Source organism: Atractosteus spatula, chromosome 3 (genome assembly GCF_055471065.1).
Source record: "Atractosteus spatula isolate fAtrSpa1 chromosome 3, fAtrSpa1.hap1, whole genome shotgun sequence".
NCBI classification, from domain to species: domain Eukaryota; kingdom Metazoa; phylum Chordata; class Actinopteri; order Semionotiformes; family Lepisosteidae; genus Atractosteus; species Atractosteus spatula.
In genome coordinates this window covers 67,641,775-67,665,405 of record NC_142708.1, presented here as the reverse complement: position 1 = coordinate 67,665,405, position 23,631 = coordinate 67,641,775, and the positions used below count along the sequence as shown (strand labels likewise).

At 51.4% G+C, this 23,631-nt stretch overlaps 1 protein-coding gene across 3 annotated transcripts in view; it reads left to right on the top strand.

Annotated features, from left to right (window-relative positions):
- The window catches only part of mink1 (misshapen-like kinase 1), a 52,263-nt gene that overhangs the window by 20,988 nt on the left and 7,644 nt on the right, over window positions 1–23,631 (top strand). The window contains exons 2-28 of one of the 3 annotated variants that reach the window (XM_088910075.1): window positions 2,042–2,107; window positions 3,297–3,479; window positions 3,609–3,719; window positions 4,564–4,654; window positions 5,263–5,393; window positions 5,483–5,537; window positions 6,081–6,159; window positions 8,071–8,246; window positions 8,425–8,494; window positions 8,800–9,010; window positions 9,153–9,260; window positions 11,582–11,668; window positions 11,983–12,192; window positions 12,458–12,628; window positions 13,277–13,555; window positions 13,798–13,877; window positions 14,009–14,112; window positions 14,608–14,702; window positions 15,772–15,920; window positions 16,690–16,810; window positions 17,302–17,424; window positions 17,837–17,948; window positions 18,184–18,351; window positions 18,454–18,597; window positions 19,403–19,537; window positions 21,753–21,853; window positions 22,080–22,229. In XM_088910075.1, the coding sequence (XP_088766201.1) occupies window positions 2,042–2,107; window positions 3,297–3,479; window positions 3,609–3,719; window positions 4,564–4,654; window positions 5,263–5,393; window positions 5,483–5,537; window positions 6,081–6,159; window positions 8,071–8,246; window positions 8,425–8,494; window positions 8,800–9,010; window positions 9,153–9,260; window positions 11,582–11,668; window positions 11,983–12,192; window positions 12,458–12,628; window positions 13,277–13,555; window positions 13,798–13,877; window positions 14,009–14,112; window positions 14,608–14,702; window positions 15,772–15,920; window positions 16,690–16,810; window positions 17,302–17,424; window positions 17,837–17,948; window positions 18,184–18,351; window positions 18,454–18,597; window positions 19,403–19,537; window positions 21,753–21,853; window positions 22,080–22,229 (3,510 nt within the window). The remainder of the gene's footprint in view (window positions 1–2,041; window positions 2,108–3,296; window positions 3,480–3,608; window positions 3,720–4,563; window positions 4,655–5,262; window positions 5,394–5,482; window positions 5,538–6,080; window positions 6,160–8,070; window positions 8,247–8,424; window positions 8,495–8,799; window positions 9,011–9,152; window positions 9,261–11,581; window positions 11,669–11,982; window positions 12,193–12,457; window positions 12,629–13,276; window positions 13,556–13,797; window positions 13,878–14,008; window positions 14,113–14,607; window positions 14,703–15,771; window positions 15,921–16,689; window positions 16,811–17,301; window positions 17,425–17,836; window positions 17,949–18,183; window positions 18,352–18,453; window positions 18,598–19,402; window positions 19,538–21,752; window positions 21,854–22,079; window positions 22,230–23,631) is intronic. The other 2 variants (XM_088910076.1, XM_088910078.1) reach the window with 2 other exon arrangements.

Here is a 23,631-nt window from a genome sequence, read left to right as displayed (position 1 = left end):
CTGGGACAGAGGACAGAGCTCCAGCTGGGAGCAGCCATGTCTGATCAAGAAGGCATGGCGCTGCTCTGGCTCGCCCATGGCTCCTGTGAGCTTGCTGCTTTGCCAGTGTCATGCTGTTATGTCATGTGTGAAAGTGGGAGGGGTGATAGGGGAAAGTTATTTTTTAAAAGATGGATTAGGAAGGTCAGCTTTGGGGAAAATTGTTGTAAAATGTTCTCTCAAAGGCAGGTTCCTCCAGTTTGTGATTAATTTTAAAACACAATCCCTTACATAAGGAACTTGGAATTGTAACATTATCACTCTCTTAACACAGCTGTTCCCAGAACAGTGGGGTGAAGCGGCGGTGTGAAAGAAGGCCACAACAGAGGAGGGGCTCCAGGCGAGCCTGTCGTTCTCTTGTGGTTCCTGGTAGCACATTGATCCGAGGATCCCATCATCCAGCAGTCTGAGGGATCCGAAGGAATCTGCTTCCATGTGCCCTAGTTGTTCCCTTCTCCTGCCGTCCTTTGTGCAAAGAAGTGCCTCCTGCTCCGAGTCCTGTTCCTGGTACTCTGGCACTCTGGTTCAGCCTGTCAGTAACTAACAGCTGAATACTTGTATCACTGCCCCGTGGTCTCCTGAGGACTCTGCTCCTTTAGCCTCTCTGTGTACAGCTTCCCCTTAGACCCGGGATTGTCCTGGGAATGGTGAGGGTGTGGTAGGAGAAACAGTGATCCTGCATTTAAGAAAATGCGGTGATGAACTGCGGTCCTTTGTTTTTCCCTACATCGGTCTGTAAAAAAGCAATGAGAATGAGTCTGGGAGACGCGTGATCCCAGCAGGCTGCCCGCCCCGTTCCTCTGGTGGGCACTGTGAGTTCAGTCCAGGAGGGGGGACGTGCAGGGAGCTCTGTCCCGGAGAGGCCGGGCCCCGGGCGCGCAGGATGGAAAGGAAGAAGGTGCAGGAACGCCCGGAGTCTGTGTGTGTGTCCCTGCACAGGAACTACAGTAAATACCTCCTGCTCTGCCTCTCTGCTGCTGCAGTGCTCCTGCAGCCACATTTTTATTCCAGAAACCAGGCTGCTGTTCCTCCTGCTGTCTTCCCTTTCAGCTCTCTGTCAGCCTGTCCTGTCTCGGGCTCCCACTGTCTTTCCCATGTGACGGGCACAAGGCAGAGCTCCTGAATTAAACCGTGTTGTTGGTGCTCTGATCTGTGGTTAGTGTTATGCTGTCCTGTTATCACTCTGGGTGGCAAGGCTGCCTGTCCTAACACGATCGTGTGTAGTTTTTGCCGGCACATTGCGGGAGGTGAGGTTAGTTTGCAGACTGTTGCCTCAAACTCCGGATCTTCCCTCTGAATTGGCTGTAGCTGCGTCTTGATCTGCCTGAGTAACTCTTAACGTGACCTTTGTCACTCCCACCCATACGGTCTCTGTAAACTGTGTTTTGAGAGGGTGGGGGCAAGCTGGTCATGGTAAGAGAAAGCTGGGTTTCGAATTCGGCTCTGTCAATCGTTACAAAATACAGGAGCTGCGCTTGGCTCCCGTGTCTGTTTGAGGAGCTGCTAGTCACTTGTGTGCTCCAACAGTGCAGGACTGGTGTCAGCTGTCTTTCAGGTGTCTCAGTGACGTCTCTGTCTCTCTGACAAATGTCTCCTTCTCTGATGGCTGTATGACTGTCTCCCTCCCTGTGCTTCGTCTCACTGATACCTGTCTTTCTCTCTCATGGCTGTATGACTCTCTCCCTGCCTGTGCTCCATCTCACTGATGTCTCTGTCTGTCTCTCCGATACCTGTCTTTCTCGTTGATTGCTGTATGACTCTCTCCCTGCCTGCGCTGTGTCTTGCTGATGTCTCTGTCTGTCTCTCCGATACCTGTGTTTCTCTCTGATGGCTGTATGACTGTCTCCCTCCCTGTGGTCTTGTCTCACTGATGTCTGTGGCTGTCTCTCTGATACCTGTCTTTCTGTCTAATGGCTGTGTGACTCTCTTCCTGCCTGCGTTGTGTCTCACTGATGTCTCTGGATGTCCCTGATCCATGCCTAATTCCCTGTCTCTCTTGCAGGACCCAGCTGGGATCTTTGAGCTGGTGGAGGTGGTTGGCAATGGCACCTATGGCCAGGTCTACAAGGTGAGAGAGAGACGGCGCCGACTTTATCGCCACACATATCCTGACCTGTCTGATGGCCACCTGTTAGACATCTTGTCTGACCCCCGGCCTGCCTGTCTCACTGGCTCTCCTTTTTTCACCAGTCTCTCCTCCCTCTTGCCCCTTCCTGCTCTCCTCCTGTCTCTCTCCTTCCTGCTAAGACCTGGTGATTATCCCAGATTAGTTCAGCTCCACCTGTTAACTCCGCAGGAAGAGTCTGCGCAGGGGAATGCCAGGAGGGCAGAGAAAAGAGAGGAGGAAATGAGAGGAAGGGGAAAGGCGAGATAGAGAAGAGAAAAGGAAGAGAGAGGATAGGATGGGGGAAAGAAAATGGGGAGTTAGTTAAGGATAAGAAAGAGGGGGGAAGATTGTGTTTCAATTAATCCTGCTGGCACACCAACACACGCTCATCTGCCCCCTCTGCTGGACAATTTGTCATCTTCAGGTCTGCAAATGTGTGCAGTACAGCGCACTGTCAGTATCAGGGCATCTAACTGTGTTGTACTGTCCAGTGTGTCTGTATTAAAGAGGAACTGCAGTCCCAGTTTATCAGACCGGTTATTAAATCTCTGCAAGCAAATCAATTTATTGACGGTATAGAAACGTTTTACAAATTTTGAATTGAGCACAAAATTGTGAACTTTGTGAAAGTACTGGATAGTCGCCATGTCGTCACAAGCCCTGGTCTCTCCACGGGCAAGAGCGAGAGGTCCCATGAACTGCGGCGTGATGCGGCCCTTCCTGCTCGCTAGTCACTGTCAGGACTAATGGCATGTGATGTGCGAGCGAATAAGGACGGTTTGTGCAGCAGACATGTTCCAATGTGGTCTGCATGCAGAGCTAACAGGTACTGTAAGTAGTATTTGTCTGTAAAAGTGTCTCGAAGTAGAGAGCAGTGTTTCTGTTGGATTAAAAGAGGTGTGTTCACAAGCCTGCCTGTTTACAATGTTATAAGGCCGCTTCACCTCCCCGGCAGTTGAGTTGCCCCGTTCTGAATTGCAGAATATGGCGCTGCGCATACCTGGAAATTAAGTCTGTTTTGTGATGTAAATTAAGTAAATTTTGTCCATGTACATTTTACTTTTATTGTGGTTTGAAATACACTCATCCATACTGATTCTTTCTAATGCCAAAAGTATGAAAATTGCCCCTTAACCTCTGTCTCTCTCAGGGTCGCCATGTGAAGACAGGCCAGCTGGCTGCTATCAAGGTGATGGACGTGACGGAGGAGGAAGAGGAGGAGATCAAGCAGGAGATCAACATGCTGAAGAAATACAGTCATCACCGCAACATCGCCACCTACTACGGCGCCTTTGTCAAGAAGAGCCCCCCTGGCCACGATGACCAGCTCTGGGTCTGTCCCCCTCCCTGCCTGTTTCTCTGCACATCCACTGCCCTGACGCTCTGGCCAGCCGGCTACCTGTGTTGATTCAGGGTGCCCAGGGCGTGGCTGTTAAACCTGTCTGTCTCTCTGCGTCCCCAGCTGGTGATGGAGTTCTGTGGCGCCGGCTCGGTCACAGACCTGGTCAAGAACACCAAGGGCAACTCCCTGAAGGAGGACTGGATCGCCTACATCTGCCGCGAGATCCTGCGGGTGGGTCTCTCTGCCCTGCTTGCAGTGTAGACGCAGTCAGGCCAGGCTGTGGTATGAGTGGCCAATGCCCAGAAGGCACTTCACGCCAGCAGGCAAACTCGTCGCGTCTCCTGTCCTTCCATGATCCATTCTGGCCCGTTACGACATAGGACTGGATCCGAACGGGAGGAATGTGTTCAGCCCGTCGAGTACATTGGTGTGTTAGTAGGCAGCGTATCCCAAGATTCCATCTAGCCAGTCCTCGAAAGAAGCCACACTTCAACAACGTGGCTGGGGTGCTTGTTCCACACTCCTGCCACCCTTCATGTAAAGAGCTGCCTCCTGTTCTCAGTTTTAGATTATTTGTACTTTCCACTTGTGATCTCTGGTTTCTGTTTCACTGTTTATTTTGAAGAAATCTGCTGGGTTGATTTTCTCAGTGTCTGAATATTTTGAATACTTGTATCAAGTCCCTTCGTAGTCTTCTAACTAAAGAAGACTAAAAAGGTTCGGTTAACTCGCCTTTTAGTTTGGGATATGTCTTTAAACCTGGGAATTTATCTGGTTGCTCTCTTCCACCTGGATTCCATAACAGCAATGTCTTTTCTAACACGGTGACCAAAATTGTACACAGTGTTCTGAATGAGGCCTTACTCTTGCATTGTACAATTTAACATAACATCTCTTGATTTAAATTCTGCACTTTTAACTATATATCCTGTATATATATCCGTTGTTAGAAATGGAAATTATATGACAACCCAAATACCTATCATTTGAATAAGTATTGTATTCATAGTTTCTGTTTTTACTTCCACCCCATGCTTGTCTATTTAAATATCCATCTCTCTGTCTGTCTGTGCAGGGCCTGTCTCACCTCCACGCCCACAAGGTCATCCACAGGGATATCAAGGGCCAGAATGTCCTGCTGACCGAGAATGCTGAGGTCAAGTTGGGTGCGTGCTGACATCGCCTGAGCTGAGCCTCGGGAACATTGATTCATCAGTGGTGGGGCTGGGGGGCAGAGCGCAGGGGACTCGTTCGCTGTGTAGTTCCCAGTACTACTTCCTGGAACCCCCTTAATCTTTCGGTTTTAACACTGAGCTCTTATTAGCTAATTGTGCCTCCAGCTGGATTAATTGCCTGATGAGACCGTTTTCAATCATTTGGAATGCCTCAGAAACTAGGCATTTCAAGTTACCCATTAGTTGACGTTGCTACCTTGAAACCTGCAGGTGTGTATGATGAACCCAGTTTGAAAGGTCCAAGTAGATCAGTTAAGAGACCCATTCATTTCGATCCAAACTCATTGAGGCCCCAGCTCTCAGATCTCTGGTATCGGGGTACAGAGATCTCAGGCACTGACCAGGATTCTAGTTCTGATGAAGCACCCAACTGGTGGCCTAGTACTCCCGCAGTAACCCCGACTCTCACTTGAAACTTCCAGTACAGTACATCCTGGCTGAAGTTAGGCTTGCTGGGCTTGTTAAGTATGCACACTGAGCACGTGGCAGTGGAGGAGTGAAAAGGGGCTGTATAACGCCCGTCTCTCTGCCTCCCTCAGTGGATTTCGGCGTGAGCGCGCAGCTGGACCGGACGGTGGGCCGGCGGAACACCTTCATCGGCACGCCTTACTGGATGGCTCCGGAGGTCATCGCCTGTGACGAAAACCCAGACTCCACGTATGACTACAGGGTGAGACTCGAGGGCCTGTCAGCCTCTCCCTCGCTGCGTGTCTCTGTCCGTGCCTGTATTAACTCCGCTGTCTCTGCATCTCTGCTCAGAGTGACATCTGGTCTTTGGGAATCACGGCGATAGAAATGGCCGAGGGAGCCCCACGTGAGTACTCACAGACTGTCCACAGAGATGACCAATTTGGCTTTTTCTTCCACTGGAACGCAGACTGTCTGAAGTGTCTCTGCTGAGAAATTTCCCTTCTGTCTTTGTGTTTCTTTGAGTGAGTGCTTGTCTGTCTTTCAGTGCAGTCTTAATGTACTGTAGTGTCCAGTGTGTCTGTATTAACCCCTCTCTCTCAGTGCAGTGTTAATGTACTGTAGTGTCCAGTGTGTCTGTATTAACCCCTCTCTCTCTCTCAGTGCAGTGTTAATGGACTGTAGTGTCCAGTGTGTCTGTATTAACCCCTCTCTCTCTCAGTGCAGTGTTAAGGACTGTAGTGTCCAGTGTGTCTGTATTAACCCCTCTCTCTCTCAGTGCAGTGTTAATGGACTGTAGTGTCCAGTGTGTCTGTATTAACCCCTCTCTCTCAGTGCAGTGTTAATGGACTGTAGTGTCCAGTGTGTCTGTATTAACCCCTCTCTCTCAGTGCAGTGTTAATGTACTGTGGTGTCTAGAGTGCATGTTTTAACCCTTCTCTCTCTTCAGCATTGTGTGACATGCACCCAATGAGAGCCCTGTTTCTGATACCCCGGAACCCTCCTCCCAAACTAAAGTCGAAGAAATGGTAAGGCTCAACTGTTTACTAACTCTTTCCCACTCTATTTTCTTCATTTGTGTGTCTTCTGTTCTCAGGTTTCCTTATCTACTAGATCACTTTTCCCATTGCTCTCTCAGTGCAGTGTTAATATTTTATAGTGTCTAGTGGTCTGTATTAACCCCTCTCTCTCAGTGCAGTGTTAATGTACTGTAGTGTCCAGTGTGTCTGTATTAACCCCCTCTCTCTCTCTCCAGTGCAGTGTTAATGGACTGTAGTGTCCAGTGTGTCTGTATTAACCCCTCTCTCTCTCAGTGCAGTGTTAATGGACTGTAGTGTCCAGTGTGTCTGTATTAACCCCCTCTCTCTCTTAGTGCAGTGTTAATGGACTGTAGTGTCCAGGGTTAATACAGTGCAGTGTTAATGGACTGTAGTGTCCAGTGTGTCTGTATTAACCCCCTCTCTCTCTCAGTGCAGTGTTAATGGACTGTAGTGTCCAGTGTGTCTGTATTAACCCCTGTCTCTCTCAGTGCAGTGTTAATGTGCTGCAGTGTCCAGTGTGTCTGTATTAACCCCTCTCTCTCTCAGTGCAGTGTTAATGTGCTGCAGTGTCCAGTGTGTCTGTATTAGCCGCTCTCTCCCTCAGTGCAGTGTTAATGTACTGTAGTGTCCAGTGTGTCTGTATTAACGCCTCTCTCTCTCAGTGCAGTGTTAATGTACTGTAGTGTCCTGTGTGTCTGTATTAAACCCTCTCTCTCTCAGTGCAGTGTTAATGTACTGTAGTGTCCAGTGTGTCTGTATTAACCTCTCTCTCTCAGTGCAGTGGTAATGTACTGTAGTGTCCAGTGTGTCTGTATTAACCTCTCTCTCTCAGTGCAGTGTTAATGTACTGTAGTGTCCAGTGTGTCTGTATTAACCCCTCTCTCTCAGTGCAGTGTTAATGTACTGTAGTGTCCAGTGTGTCTGTATTAACCCCTCTCTCTCAGTGCAGTGTTAATGTACTGTAGTGTCCAGTGTGTCTGTATTAATGCCTCTCTCTCTCAGTGCAGTGTTAATGTACTCTAGTGTCCTGTGTGTCTGTATTAAACCCTCTCTCTCTCAGTGCAGTGGTAATGTACTGTAGTGTCCAGTGTGTCTGTATTAACCTCTCTCTCTCAGTGCAGTGGTAATGTACTGTAGTGTCCAGTGTGTCTGTATTAACCTCTCTCTCAGTGCAGTGTTAATGTACTGTAGTGTCCAGTGTGTCTGTATTAACCCCTCTCTCTCAGTGCAGTGTTAATGTACTGTAGTGTCCAGTGTGTCTGTATTAACCCCTCTCTCTCAGTGCAGTGTTAATGTACTATAGTGTCCAGTGTGTCTGTATTAACCCCCCCTCTCTCTCAGTGCAGTGTTAATGTACTGTAGTGTCCAGTGTGTTTGTATTAACCCCTCTCTCAGTGCAGTGTTAATGTACTGTAGTGTCCAGTGTGTCTGTATTAACCTCTCTCTCTCAGTGCAGTGGTAATGTACTGTAGTGTCCAGTGTGTCTGTATTAACCTCTCTCTCTCAGTGCAGTGTTAATGTACTGTAGTGTCCAGTGTGTCTGTATTAACCCCTCTCTCAGTGCAGTGTTAATGTACTGTAGTGTCCAGTATGTCTGTATTATCCTCTCTCTCTCAGTGCAGTGTTAATGTACTGTAGTGTCCAGTGTGTTTGTATTAACCCCTCTCTCTCAGTGCAGTGTTAATGTACTGTAGTGTCCAGTGTGTCTGTATTAACCCCTCTCTCAGTGCAGTGTTAAAGACTGTAGTGTCCAGTGTGTCTGTATTAACCCCTCTCTCTCTCAGTGCAGTGTTAATGGACTGTAGTGTCCAGTGTGTCTGTGTTAACCCCTCTTTCTCTCAGTGCAGTGTTAATGACTGTAGTGTCCAGTGTGTCTGTATTAACCCCTCTCTCTCGCAGGTCTAAAAAGTTCATGGACTTCATTGAGAGCTGTCTGATTAAGACCTACACCAGCCGACCATCTACCGAGCAGCTGCTGAAACACCCCTTCATCCGGGACCAGCCCACTGAGCGACAGGTCCGCATCCAGCTGAAGGACCACATTGACCGCACCCGCAAGAAACGGGGGGAGAAGGGTCAGTATGTACTGCCCGTCTCCACTCTCACTCCCTCTCTGTCTTACTAGTATTAGCATCTTTTTTCTCGAGAGACACCTCCATCCTGTCCTTCTCTCTTTGTTCATGTTACTTGTATTAACCCCCTGTCTCTCACGGTCAGTACTGACTGTCTGCTTCCCCTGTCTCCCTGCTCTAGAAGAGACAGAGTACGAGTACAGCGGAAGTGAGGAGGAGGAGGAGAACCGTGGAGATGAGCGAGAGTCCAGGTATCTGCACTCTTTCTCCCTTACTCTGCCTTTCATTTCAAATTCACAGCCATTTTACTGGTATGACTTACAGGATTCATGAAACCCAGGGGTGCCTGTGTCTGAGCCCTCAGGGTGTCCTTCAGGCTGTGACAGGGTGAACCCCAGGGGTGCCTGTGTCTGAGTCCTCAGTGTGTCCCTCCGGCTGTGACAGGGTGAACCCCAGGGGTGCCTGTGTCTGAGCCCTGTTCTGTTGTGAGTGTGCAGTGGCAGCTTGTCCAGATCCTTGACCGCTCTTCCTCTGCCTCGCTCTCCGCCTCTCCCAGCTCCATCCTGAATGTGCCGGGTGAGTCGACGCTGCGCCGTGACTTCCTGCGGCTGCAGCAGGAGAACAAGGAGCGCTCCGAGGCCCTGAAGAGGCAGCAGGCCCAGCTGGCCGCCCAGCGCCGCGACCCCGAGGAGCACAAGCGCCAGTTGCTGCACGACCGGCAGAAACGGATCGAGGAGCAGAAGGAGCAGAGGCGCCGGCTGGAGGAGGTAACTGCTCAGGCCTCGGGAGCTCGGCAAGGGAGAACACTCAGGAAAACGGGCTGCTGTTGCTGCAAGTGGTGTAGTTGGACCAGTAGGGGGCGCTCTCCCACCCGTGCTCATGTGTTCACCTGCCTCGCTTTCCCTGCAGCAACAGAGGAAGGAGCGGGAGCTGGTGAAGCAGCAGGAGAAGGGGCCGCACCGCCGGCTGGAGGAGCTGAGGAGGGAGGAGGACCGCAGGATGGCGGAGAGAGAGCAGGTGAGCATTTGCCATGAGGTCCAGTCTGAGTGAGATCTGGGCATGGATCTCCAGCCTGATAACGGCAACCATCCCAGCACAGGGACAGTGGGACCAATCACGGCACAGCTCTCGGGACAGAGTTAGCTAATCTCAGCCAGCCACTGTACAGTGTGTGGTCCCAGAACCAATCACAGCACAGCGCTGGGATTTCTATCCAATTACAGCACAGCGAGTTGAGCGAGGAACCAGCCAGCTGAAGCAGAGATTTTGGAACCAGGGACCAATCAGATCTCTTAAATCCACTGTGCATCTGTGATTTACAGGAGGCCCCTCACATCTCATCTCTACTGCTGCCATCTGAACAGACTAGAGAGTTCCCAGGGGGCGGGCATTATGTTTCCTGTTCTCTCTCTCACCCCTTGTTCATTTCCCGTGAAACTGTTTGAGTAAATGGACAGGGTTTACCAGTGGGTGTTTCAGATATTAAGTACCTTGACTGTTAGCTGGTGGGTTCTGCTTATTATAGAGTCAGGGATAAGTAACATTTTCATGCAAACCTGTTTTGGAACATGAGTTTCCCAACAAGGGAACTGCTGCTTAGCCTTGTGAGGTAGTGAGAAGTGGTTTTGGGAAGCAGACAGCCACTGACGAGGAAGAACCAGGTGAAAAAGAGTCATACCTGGTCTAGTTGAATAACTGGCTGCCAGAGGGAATGAAAGCTGAGTGTGTGAGTGGGACAGGTCACTCATCAGAGTTTTGAGAGGCTCTCAATCTGCCTCTGGGCTCCAGCTGGGTAGGAAGGAGTGAGATCTCAGGAGCAGCAGCAGTGGGTGAGGAATGCCTGTAGGAAATACAGCTGAGGCTGTACTGAGGGACGTGACCCGTGCTGGACAGGCTGCCTGTGTGATAGTCCATTCGCCAGGCTCAGAGGGGCAGTGTGCGCTGAGGAACAGGCCTGGCCAGCGAGCCAGGGCGAAGAGGTGCTCACACCTGGAGGAGTGGGGCATCGCCGAGCAAGGTTAGGGGTGCATCTCCAGAGAGGGAGGAGACGAAATGGCCTGGAGTCCTGGAGCTGGGCAGTTTGTTTCAGACACCCTCACTCTCTTTGAGGAATTGTCTGCTGCTTTCAGTCCTAAATGCCGCTCCTCTTATTTTGCGCTGGTAAACCTTGGTCTTCGTTTTGCTTTCGATCTTGCGAATACAGTCTCTTTCAGGATTTATTCAAGGCTGAAGAGATCCAGTTTTCAGTGGGTTCTTAGACAAATTCTTCTTCTTCCTCTTTTTTGAGCTCATTCTTTTTCGCACTCATTCCAAGGATGTTAGTTGTCGTGTTACATCGGCATTAGTAACAAGGTTTAACATGCAGTCACTGCTCTGTATAGACCAACCAGTACGTTTCACTGCAGTCAGTCAGTATCAACAGAGCCCAGAAACATTTTCTTGTGTAAACTTTTGCTGCTGTCTGTCCCTCTTTCTCCTTCCTGGCGAAAGCTTTTTCTTGCTGTTTCCTCCCACGGCGATATTCTGATTGGTCATCGCAGAGTCTGGTAACTGTCGCAGGACAGGCCTCTCAGTCAGGGTCATTTTTAACACCTCCTTTTCCAGAAAACAACAGTGCAGTGTGGCAGAGGTCAAGGAAAAGATGGCGTGGTGTAGGACAGCAACAGCATGACATAGGACAACATCATTGTGGCACAGTACAAGATGAATGTGAACAGGCTAGGGAAAGTGTGGCGTGGCACAAGGCATTGGCACAGACAACAGTGTGACCACACAGTACAAGGGTAGTGTGACACAGGTCAGTGACAGTGTAAGCACACAGTACAAGGGTAGTGTGACACAGGGTATTGACAGTGTCCACACAGCACAAGGGAAGTGTGACACAGGGTATTGACCACGTGAGTACACAGTACAAGGGTAGTGTGACACAGGGTATTGATAGTGACCACACAGCACAAGGGAAGTGTGACACAGGGTATTGACAGCGTGAGCACACAGTACAAGGGTAGTGTGACACAGGATATTGATGGTGTCCACACAGCACAAGGGTAGTGTGACACAGGGTATTGACAGTGTGAGCACACAGTACAAGGGACTTGTGACAGTGTGACACAGGGTATTGACAATGACCACACAGCACAAGGGAAGTGTGACACAGGGTATTGACAGCGTGAGCACACAGTACAAGGGTAGTGTGACACAGGGTATTGAAAGTGACCACACAGTACAAGGTACTTGGCACAGGACAGGGACAGCGTGACATAAGGTCTTGTATATGATTTCTGCTCTTTTTTATCTTTCCTTTCCTTCCTTTTCCTTTTCTTTCTCCCTCTCCCTAGGAATTCATAAGGCATAAGTTAGAGGAGGAGCAGCGACAATTAGAAATACTCCAGCAGCAGCTACTGCAGGAACAGGCTCTGCTCATGGTAACCCCAGCCACCTCACCCTTTCCCCGGGATGCATGCGAAACGTAGCCCCCGGCACAGGCCGGCCTGAGCCAGCACGAGTCCCGGCGGTTCAGGGCCCGCTCTGAGGTGCTGTTTTAGTGCTGCTTGGTGAGGTCCTGGGGCCTGGGGTACAGGCCATAGGGGCGCCAGGGGCTGGGACTTGGGCATAGGGGGACTGGGGTAGAGGGTGTGGGAGGACAGGGGACGCGTGCCGGGGGTGTGCAGGGTCGGGGGAGTTGCATGGGGACACGGTGTGCAGTGTCGTGACTGTGGCTCGCCGGCGCCCCCTGCAGGAGTACAAGCGGAAGCAGCTGGAGGAGCAGCGGCAGTCGGAGAGGCTGCAGAGGCAGCTGCAGCAGGAGCATGCCTACCTGGTCTCTCTGCAGCAGCAACAGCAGCAGCAGCAGCAGCAGCAGCAGCAGCAGCAGCAGGACAAGAAGCCCCAGCTGTACCACTACAGCAAGGGCCTGGAGCCCAACAACAAGCCCGCCTGGGCCCGAGAGGTACCACCCCCTCGCCCCCGGCTCTGATCGCAGTGCTGATCCCAGTAGCCCCGATACTGACCGGACACTGACCTCCATACTGCCCCAGTTACTTATTCCTAATACTGACGCCAGTAAGACTGACCCTAATTTTTATTTCTGATGTTAATTCTGGCCCCTAAGACCTTTGACCTTCCTACCCCTGATACTGAGCCTTACATGTCCCTTCAGTTGATACAGACATGTCTGCTGTGTCTGGACTGAACCCTGCTTCTCTCACCCGCAGGTGGAGGAGCGCTCAAAGCTGAACCGGCAGAACTCGCCCAAGATGGGCACCACTGTCTCTGACACAGCCCTCCAGTCGCGCTCCGAGTCCATCAGCCAATCAGGAGCCTCCCAGGCAGCGCAGACCCCGCCCATGCAGAGGCCCGTCGAGCCGCAGGGCAGCCAGAGCAAGGTCTGTCCGCCTGAGTGCGTGCGTCTGTCCCTGACCAGCTGGGCTCGTCTGATGGCCTCTGACTATCTGCCAGAGCTGCCTGTCGCTTTCTGTTTGCGACCGTCTGTGTGGCTGCGTGTGGGCGTGTCTGTGGTTGTGCGTCTGTTGTCGGTCACTCTGTGGGATCGCACTGACTTGTCTATCTTGCTGCATTAACCACTCTCTCAGGCCCAAACCCCACTAAAACCATTCGTCCTGCTGTCTTGCTCTCTGCCTGTCTGTCTGCATTAACGCCCTCTTGCTCTCTCTGTTTCTCTGTCTCAGTGGCCCAGTACAGTCTGGCTGTGCTGTGTCAGCTACAGCTGTATTAACCCCTCTCCCTTTTTTCTCCTCTCCTTTTTTTTCTTGCTCTTGGCCTCCCTTCTGCTCCTGCCCCCTGGCCCCTTCCCTGACTTCCCATTCCCTTCCCGTTCTCTCACTCTTCCACACCCCCTCTCCCCTGTGCTATCTCGCTCCTATCCCACCACACCTCCACGCAATCTCACCTTCTATCTCATCCACCACTCTTCACTCTTTCTCTCTTATCCCCCATCCCCACCACCCTCTGACTCTCCCTTCCAATCTTTCCTCCTTTCCTCCCTCTGCCCCCTCCTGTCCTTCCCCTTTCAGTTCCAGATGGCTCACCTGGTCCCGCTGAAACCCTATGCGGCCCCTGTCCCTCGCTCCCAGTCTCTCTGTGACCAGCCCACTAAGACCATGTCTGCCTTCCCCACCCAGGACCCCTCCCCTGGCCCATCCCCCAGCCCCGCCCCCCGTGCTCTCCCCTGCAGGGAATTGGTGCGCCAGAATTCAGACCCCACCTCCGAGAGCCCCGCCCCCCAGCCCAGACCAATCAGAGATGACAGAGGACCCTGGATCCGCATGCAGGAGGCGGAGCAGCCTCCCAAGGTGAGAATGCCCACAACTGAGTTTGTTTTGCCCTCAGTCATTGGCCCCTGAGGGTTTTCATACCATACATGATTTGAACACGTAGTATAAGGGAACCTTTCGCTGGCTATCTTCTTTTCCTTCATTATTTTCACCCCGTATACCTCTCTCTGTATTTAACCAACATGCCTCTCTCTCACTCTGGCTCCCTCCCTGGATTAACCTGTCTCTATTTCTGTAGTTAACCTGTCTGTCTCTCTCAGGTGCCCCAGAGAACCACCTCTATTGCAGCGGCCCTCAACACCAACCTGTCCTCTGGAATCCGACACCCTGTCCGGGCCAGGTGAGAGGGCTAAGGTCTGGGGCGACAGTGTGCTCTGTGTGCAAGGACATCGTTCCGTTTCTGTCTGTCTGACGTTTCCTGTCTGTCTTCCTCTCTCTCCCCCCTCCCCTCTCTCTGCCTTCCTCTCTCAGCAATCCTGACCTACGGAGGAATGATGGCTGGGACCGCGGGGACAGCGTGAGCTCCGTCTCCAACCTCCCTCAGACAGGCTCTCTGGAGCGGCACCGGATCATGGGTGAGTGGGATTCGGGAGAGTCTGTATCCCTCACTGACACACGCGTTGATATTCCTGTCCTTGTCCAGACTTCCCATCAACTCTCACTCCGTTTTTATTTTGTATTCTATACTCTGCCTGGTAAGTATTAATACTTCACACCTTAAACATCAAGAACATCAATAAGAGACTCCTAACGAGAGGAAGCTGTTATTCTGATCTTTCTCATTTTATTGCTAGTGACTGACTTTCCTGCTGTTAGAGATAGATAGGGGGCTTAATGGAGCTCATAACTGGCTAAACTGGATTCGTTTTTAAATGATCCTCAGACACTAAAAAGTGTCAAGCGTATTGCAAAATCCTTTCATTTTTTTGGCGCAATTTCTGAGCTGATGTTCAATTTAAACGAAGGTTCCTTGACGTAACGGAGAGATCGTCCGAGACGAAAACCAGCATTGATGCCGTTAACCCGCCCTATCCTGTCCTGTCCTAAAGATTTCTCCATCTGTCTTGTAGGTCCCTCCAAGATTGACGCCTCTCCCATCTTGTCCCAGGACAACCGACACAAGCCGGGGGAGTCGCGGACTGCCTCCCGGCCCAGTCGTCCTGCGGTGAGTCACCCATCAAGGACCGGTCGCTAGTGAGGCCCAGTCCTTCAGGTTTTACAGTGTGTGGGAAGTCAACTTGGACTTTCTGCTCGTCAAGCTGGTGATTGTCTTGAGCATTAATGAGTGCGTGCCTTCTCCAGTGATGGACTAAATGGAAGAATTTCTTCAGGTTTCGGTTTTGGGCTATTTCTGTTTCTGTCTGTTCACTCTTCTTCACTGCTCTGAGTGCTCCCTGATTGGGGATGTACATTCACTGATTCCCCTGATCCTCTGTTTCGATTCGGAAGAGGTGCACTAACTCAACCTTCTCTCCTTCTCTTCCTCCCCCCTTGTCGTTCTCTAACTGCCCACCTGGATGTCCATCCTCCTGCACCTCCTCCTGTCTCTCCCCCCTCTTTCTACCCCTGCCCCTTTCCCCTCTGACTGTCCTCTCCTTTCCCTGCTGCTCTTCTTCCTCTCCTGTGACGTACAGAGCTATAAAAGAGCAATAGGAGAGGTCAGTACCTGAGCCCTGCCTGTCTCTGATTGTGTGATTAGTCTGCGAGTGTGTGAATGTGGACTCTTGTCTGTGAGTGGGTGTGCATGCAAGTCTGAGTGGGTGTAGTTTTGCACGCTAGTCTGTAAAGGAGAGTGGGTCTACTCGCTAGTCTGTAAGGGAGTGTGGGTGTGCACACTAGTCTGAGTGTGTGTGGGTGTGCGTGCTAGTCTGTAAGGGAGTGTGAGTGTATGCTAGTCTGTAAGGGAGTGTGGGTGTGCACTAGTCTGTGAGTGTGTGTGGATGTGTACACTACTCTATAAGTGTGTGTGGATAACTGACGGTCTCTGTCTCCATTGTACTTTGATGCTTTCCATATGTTTTTCTGTTTTTATTTCCATTTTATTGGGTATATAATCATACTCTACTGCTTTCAATCAGCTTGACCATCATCCATTTGTTTTCCAGTGTGTATCTGAAGGCAGCAGTGTCTACAGACTGTGTCCACCTGTCTGTGTGTGGGTCAGTCAGTCTGTCCTCCAGTCTGTGATTTCTGATTATCTTTTCTCACTTGGTCTGTCCGCTTGGTGTGTCCAGGACCACGGCCTGTTCTCCAAGGAGCGTCCTGAGGAGCCCCCACGCCCCCCTGCCAAGGCCATGGACTACTCCTCTTCTAGCGAGGACAGCGACAGCAGCGAGGAGAGTGAGAGTGGAGAGCGGGAGGAGGAGGACAGCCCCACTGACCGGTGAGGGACAGGGAGAGAGAGAGAGGAGTAGGACAGCCCCACTGACCGGTGAGGGACGGGGACAGAGAGAGAGAGAGGAGTAGGACAGCCCCACTGACCGGTGAGGGACGGGGACAGAGAGAGAGGAGGAGGAGGACAGCCCCACTGACCGGTGAGGGACAGGGAGAGAGAGAGAGGAGGAGGAGGACAGCCCCACTGACCAGTGAGGGACGGGGAGAGAGAGGACGAGGATAGTCCCACTGACTGGTGAGGGACAGGGAGAGAGAGGAGGAGGAGGACAGCCCCACTGACCGGTGAGGGACAGGGAGAGAGAGAGAGGAGGAGGAGGACAGCCCCACTGACCGGTGAGGGACGGGGAGAGAGAGAGAGAGAGGAGTAGGACAGCCCCACTGACTGGTGAGGGACAGGGAGAGAGAGAGAGGAGGAGGAGGACAGCCCCACTGACTGGTGAGGGACAGGGAGAGAGAGAGAGGAGGAGCAGGACAGCCCCACTGACCAGTGAGGGACGGGGAGAGAGAGGACGAGGATAGTCCCACTGACTGGTGAGGGACAGGGAGAGAGAGAGGAAGAGGACAGCCCCACTGACCGGTGAGGGACAGGGAGAGAGAGAGAGGAGGAGGAGGACAGCCCCACTGACCGGTGAGGGACGGGGAGAGAGAGGAGGAGGACAGTCCCACTGACTGGTGAGGGACGGGGAGAGAGAAAGAGGAGGAGGAAGAGAACAGTCTTTCTCTCTTTTGGTTGATTATAACCAACCTCTGTCTCATAGTGTTCGAGACCCAGACTCGGACTCTGTCAACACAATGGTCGTCCATGACGAGGAGGGGGAGGAGTCGGGCATCGACACCTCGGCTGGCAACTATGGTGACCAGACCATGGTGGTACAGAGGGTGGGTGACCTCCAGCTTTGTTACGTGCTGTGTGACAGGTTTGTGGTGATAGCTTTCAGTGTATAAGAGTGGTGCTGATGTTACACTGTTGCGTTGCGCAGTGTGCTAATGACTAACAACATAAGAAAGATTACAAATTCAACCTGCCCAGCCCCTCCAGTGGTTAGTAGCTAATTGATTTGGATCACTTGATTCTGAAAAAGCCCGCTGGGCTGAAAGTGTTGAAGTCCTGGAGGATTCGAATCACTTGGTTCTGAAGAAGCCCGCTGGGCGGACAGTGTTGAAGTCCTGGATGATTCGAATCACATGGTTCTGAAGAAGCCCGCTGGGCTGAAAGTGTTGAAGTCCTGGAGGATTCGAATCACTTGGTTCTGAAGAAGCCCGCTGGGCTGAAGGCTGTGGTGCCCAGCGTGGTGAAGGCTGTGGTGCCCAGCGTGGTGAAGGCTATGGTGCGCAGCGTGGTGAAGGCTGTGGTGTTGTTTGTTGTACAGACCCCTGAGGAGAAGCGCAATCACAATGGCTACACCAACCTCCCAGATGTTGTGCAGCCTTCCCACTCCCCCACTGACCCCACCAGCCAGGGCTCTTCTCCCGGCAAGGACAGCACTTACGATGTGAGACACTGTACTGGATTATCGACCTGTTTCTCTCTGCTTCTTTCTGTGTGCGTGAGTCAGGTTGCAGCTCAGTCTGAGTGCGTATTTGTGTCTGTGTGTATTATAAACCTGTCTCTCTCCCTCCTTGTCTGTGTGTGAGTCTTGCAGTGACTTAGTCTGAGTGCGTATTTGTGTCTCTGGGTATTATTAACCTGTTTCTTTCTCCCTACCTGTGCACACTACAATGTGGGCGAGTCTCTGTCTTTCCCTCCTAATCTGTCTTGGTCTGAGTGTGTTATTTGTGCATTATAAACCTGTCTCTGTCTCTCCCTCCTTATCTGTCTGTGAGTCTTGCAGTGTCTCAGTGTATGTTTCTCAGTATTATGAACCCGTCTCTCTGACTCTCCCTCTCTCTTTGGGTTGGCTCCAGTATCAGTCCCGTGGATTGGTTAAGGCCCCAGGAAAGGCCTCCTTCACGACCTTTGTTAACCTTGGGATGTACCAACCACAGGGGGGGCCAGGAGAATCCATCTCTGTGGCAGGTGAGTCTATGCTCTGCCATGCCATGCCAATCAGCCTGTCTGTGGGGCAGTGGCTCCCAGTCCTGTGCAGACCTGCTCTCTCTGTTTAAAGAGGCTGGGTGAATTTGGGGTCATCAGGGCTGTGTAAGTGTGACTGTGTTAAAGGTGAAACGGCTTGTTTGAGATTTTGAATGTCACAGACCGAGCCTGGTGTTTTGGACAGCTGCAGTTCGAACCTGTGCTTTTGTCTCTTCAGGCTTTGTGGGCAGCGAGAGCTCCCGGTTCGAGCAGTTGAAGCTGGAGGTCAGGAAGGGGTCGGTGGTAAACGTGAACCCCGCCAACACGCGTCCCCACAGCGACACCCCCGAGATTCGCAAGTACAAGAAGAGGTTCAACTCCGAGATCCTGTGTGCTGCTCTGTGGGGTGAGGCAGAGGAGAAGGGGCAGGGGGAGGGAGGGCGTGTCTGTGGCTAGCCCAGCACACCAGCCATTGGCAGCGCCCTGACAGCGCGTGTGTTTCTGCCAGGGGTCAATCTGCTGGTGGGCACGGAGAACGGGCTGAAGCTGCTGGACCGCAGCGGCCAGGGGAAGGTCTACGGCCTCATCAACAGTCGCCGCTTCCAGCAGATGGACGTCCTGGAGGGGCTGAACCTGCTCATCACCATCTCCGGTAATTAACACAGCAGCCACCTGCCACCAGCCACAGCTCTGACTCCTGCAGTGAGCACCGCCACGGGCAGGGGCTCATCCTAACGCTGACTAGCTCTCGTGGCTGTCTCCACCAAGTCAACCTGTAAACCTCACTGGCTCTGAGTACTGCTGACTGTCTCTGACTCCAGCTTAAAACTGACTGCCATAGCTGTACCCCTGCAGTCCCGCAAATCATGTTAGCATTGTAACAACACCGTGACAACAAATTGACCTGCAGCTCCCAGCTGGCAGCCCACTGGAGCTCAGCAGGTGTGAGCCTGGCCAGTACCTGGACGGAAGACTCTTGGGAACGCTTAGGCTGCTGCTGGAAGAGGTGCTGGTGGCACCAGTAAGGTGTGCTTAAAAAAATCCCAGGGCATTTCTTGAAAAGAGTAGGTGTTTATCCCAGCGTCCTGGTCAAATTTCCCTCTGGCCTTTACCAGTCGTGACCTCCTGATAATCCCCATCTGTGAACCGGCTTCTTCACTCTGTTCTCCTCCCCTCTGAGAGCTGGTGTGTGTTGAGTGTACTGGTGCACTATGGCTCCCGTCGCACCAACCAGGTGGGGCTGCACACAAGTGGTGGTGGAGGGGATCCCCATTACCTGTGAAATGCTCTGAGTGGAGTGTCCAGAAAAGTGCTATATAAGTGGGAAGTGTTATTATCATGACCATGATTTTAACCATTCTCTCCCTTCTTGCCTTTCACTTACCCTTTCCCCCTCATTCTCTCATCTCTCATCCTTCTCTCCCTGTCGGCATCTTTTCCGTTCCCCTGGCTCTCAGGAAAGAAGAACAAGCTGAGGGTCTACTATCTCTCCTGGCTGCGCAACAAGATCCTGCACAATGACCCAGAGGTGGAGAAGAAGCAGGGCTGGACCACAGTGGGAGAGATGGAGGGATGTGTGCACTACAAAGTAGGTGAGTGCGTGAGAGAGAGGGATATGTGCACTTCAAAGTAAGTGGGTGAGTGAGAGAGGGGTGTGTGCACTACAGAGTGAGTGAGAGAGGGGTGTGTGCACTGCAGAGTGAGTGAGAGAGGGGTGTGTGCACTGCAGAGTGAGAGAGGGATGTGTGCACTGCAGAGTGAGTGAGAGCGATGTGTGCACTGCAGAGTGAGTGAGAGGGATGTGTGCACTGCAGAGTGAGTGAGAGGGATGTGTGCACTACAGAGTGAGTGAGAGGGATGTGTGCACTACAGAGTGAGTGAGAGAGGGATGTGTGCACTACAGAGTGAGTGAGAGCGGTGTGTGCACTACAGAGTGAGTGAGAGAGGGGTGTGTGCACTACAGAGTGAGTGAGAGAGGGGTGTGTGCACTGCAGAGTGAGTGAGAGAGGGATGTGTGCACTGCAGAGTGAGTGAGAGCGATGTGTGCACTGCAGAGTGAGTGAGAGAGGGGTGTGTGCACTGCAGAGTGAGTGAGAGGGATGTGTGCACTGCAGAGTGAGTGAGAGAGGGGTGTGTGCACTGCAGAGTGAGTGAGAGGGATGTGTGCACTGCAGAGTGAGTGAGAGGGATGTGTGCACTACAGAGTGAGTGAGAGGGATGTGTGCACTACAGAGTGAGTGAGAGAGGGATGTGTGCACTGCAGAGTGAGTGAGAGCGGTGTGTGCACTACAGAGTGAGTGAGAGAGGGGTGTGTGCACTGCAGAGTGAGAGAGGGATGTGTGCACTGCAGAGTGAGTGAGAGCGATGTGTGCACTGCAGAGTGAGTGAAAGAGGGGTGTGTGCACTGCAGAGTGAGTGAGAGAGGGATGTGTGCACTGCAGAGTGAGTGAGAGAGGGATGTGTGCACTGCAGAGTGAGTGAGAGGGATGTGTGCACTACAGAGTGAGTGAGAGGGATGTGTGCACTACAGAGTGAGTGAGAGAGGGATGTGTGCACTGCAGAGTGAGTGAGAGCGGTGTGTGCACTACAGAGTGAGTGAGAGCGGTGTGTGCACTACAGAGTGAGTGAGAGAGGGATGTGTGCACTGCAGAGTGAGTGAGAGAGGGATGTGTGCACTGCAGAGTGAGTGGAGAGCGATGTGTGCACTGCAGAGTAAGAGGGGTGTGTGCACTGCAGAGTGAGTGAGAGAGGGACGTGTGCACTACAGAGTGAGTGAGAGGGGTGTGTGCACTACAGAGTGAGTGAGAGAGGGGTGTGTGCACTGCAGAGTGAGTGAGAGAGGGGTGTGTGCACTACAGAGTGAGTGAGAGAGGGGTGTGTGCATTGCAGAGTGAGTGAGAGAGGGGTGTGTGCACTGCAGAGTGAGTGAGAGAGGGGTGTGTGCACTGCAGAGTGAGTGAGAGAGGGGTGTGTGCACTACAGAGTGAGTGAGAGAGGGGTGTGTGCACTGCAGAGTGAGTGAGAGAGGGATTTGTGCACTACAGAATGGGTGAGAGTGAGGGATGTGTGCACTACAGAGTGAGTGAGAGAGGGATTTGTGCACTACAGAATGGGTGAGAGAGTGATGTGCGCACTACAGAGTGAGTGAGAGAGAGGGATTTGTGCACTACAGAGTGGGTGAGAGAGTGATGTGTGCACTACAGAGTGGGTGAGAGTGAGGGATGTGTGCACTACAGAGTGAGTGAGAGAGAGGGATTTGTGCACTACAGAGTGGGTGAGAGTGAGGGATGTGTGCACTACAGAGTGAGAGGGATTTGTGCACTACAGAGTGGGTGAGAGAGTGATGTGCACACTACAGAGTGAGTGAGAGAGAGGGATTTGTGCACTACAGAGTGGGTGAGAGAGTGATGTGTGCACTACAGAGTGGGTGAGAGTGAGGGATGTGTGCACTACAGAGTGAGTGAGAGAGAGGGATTTGTGCACTACAGAGTGGGTGAGAGTGAGGGATGTGTGCACTACAGAGTGAGAGGGATTTGTGCACTACAGAGTGGGTGAGAGAGAGAGTGATGTGTGCACTACAGAGTGGGTGAGAGAAGAATTAGAAGAGGAGGAGTGCAGACAGATCAGGAGACATGAGTAGAAATCAAAAGAGATGAGGGGGAGTACAGAGAGATCAGGATAGAAGGATATATTAAGAGGTGTGCAGAGAGATCAGTTTTGTAATGGCAGCAATTGAGAAATCTTAGGATGAGTGAAACACTTTATCCACCTCTTTTACTCACTCTTTCATTCTGCCTGTCTCTCCAGTAAAATATGAGAGGATTAAGTTCCTGGTGATTGCTCTGAAGAACTCAGTAGAGGTATATGCCTGGGCACCCAAACCCTATCACAAGTTCATGGCTTTCAAGGTAGGAATACATATGACCTGAACAAGTTCACGAATCTTAACCCCTCTCACTCTGTTAATGTACTGTAGTGTCCAGTGTGTCTGTATTAACCCCTCTTTCTCTCAGTGCAGTGTTAATGGACTGTAGTGTCCAGTGTGTCTGTATTAACCCCTCTCTCTCAGTGCAGTGTTAATGGACTGTAGTGTCCAGTGTGTTTGTATTAACCCCTCTCTCTTTTTTTCCTCAGTCTTTTGCTGACCTGCCCCATAAGCCCCAACTGGTTGACCTTACTGTGGAAGAGGGTCAGAGATTAAAGGTGATCTACGGGTCAAGTGCAGGGTTCCATGCCATCGATGTTGACTCCGGAAACAACTACGACATCTACATACCTGTCCATGTCAGTTTCAAAATTTGATGAAAAGATGAAAAGTTTTAATCTGTAGTGTCCAGTGTGTCTGTATTAACCCCTCTCTCTCTCAGTGCAGTGTTAATGTACTATAATATCCAGTGTGTCTGTATTAGCCCCCCTCTCTCTCAGTGCAGTGTTAATGGACTGGAGTGTCCAGTGTGTCTGTATTAACCCCTCTCTCTCAGTGCAGTGTTAATGGACTGTAGTGTCCAGTGTGTCTGTATTAACCCCTCTCTCTCTCAGTGCAGTGTTAATGGACTGTAGTGTCCAGTGTGTCTGTATTAACCCCTCTCTCTCAGTGCAGTGTTAATGGACTGTAGTGTCCAGTGTGTCTGTATTAACCCCTCTCTCTCAGTGCAGTGTTAATGTACTGTAGTGTCCAGTGTGTCTGTATTAACCCCTCTCTCTCAGTGCAGTGTTAATGGACTGTAATGTCCAGTGTGTCTGTATTAACCCCCCTCTCTCTCAGTGCAGTGTTAATGGACTGTAATGTCCAGTGTGTCTGTATTAACCCCCCTCTCTCTCAGTGCAGTGTTAATGGACTGTAGTGTCCAGTGTGTCTGTATTAACCCCTCTCTCTCAGTGCAGTGTTAATGGACTGTAATGTCCAGTGTGTCTGTATTAACCCCTCTCTCTCAGTGCAGTGTTAATGGACTGTAGTGTCCAGTGTGTCTGTATTAACCCCTCTCTCTCAGTGCAGTGTTAATGTACTGTAGTGGCCAGTGTGTCTGTATTAACCCCTCTCTCTCTCAGTGCAGTGTTAATGTACTGTAGTGTCCAGTGTGTCTGTATTAACCCCTCTCTCTCAGTGCAGTGTTAATGTACTGTAGTGTCCAGTGTGTCTGTATTAACCCCTCTCTCTCAGTGCAGTGTTAATAGACTGTAGTGTCCAGTGTGTCTGTATTAACCCCTCTCTCTCAGTGCAGTGTTAATGGACTGTAGTGTCCAGTGTGTCTGTATTAACCCCTCTCTCTCAGTGCAGTGTTAATGGACTGTAGTGTCCAGTGTGTCTGTATTAACCCCTCTCTCTCTCAGTGCAGTGTTAATGGACTGTAGTGTCCAGTGTGTCTGTATTAACCCCCCTCTCTCTCAGTGCAGTGTTAATGGACTGTAGTGTCCAGTGTGTCTGTATTAACCCCTCTCTCTCTCAGTGCAGTGTTAATGGACTGTAGTGTCCAGTGTGTCTGTATTAACCCCTCTCTCTCAGTGCAGTGTTAATGTACTGTAGTGTCCAGTGTGTCTGTATTAACCCCTCTCTCTCAGTGCAGTGTTAATGGACTGTAGTGTCCAGTGTGTCTGTATTAACCCCTCTCTCTCAGTGCAGTGTTAATGGACTGTAGTGTCCAGTGTGTCTGTATTAACCCCTCTCTCTCTCAGTGCAGTGTTAATG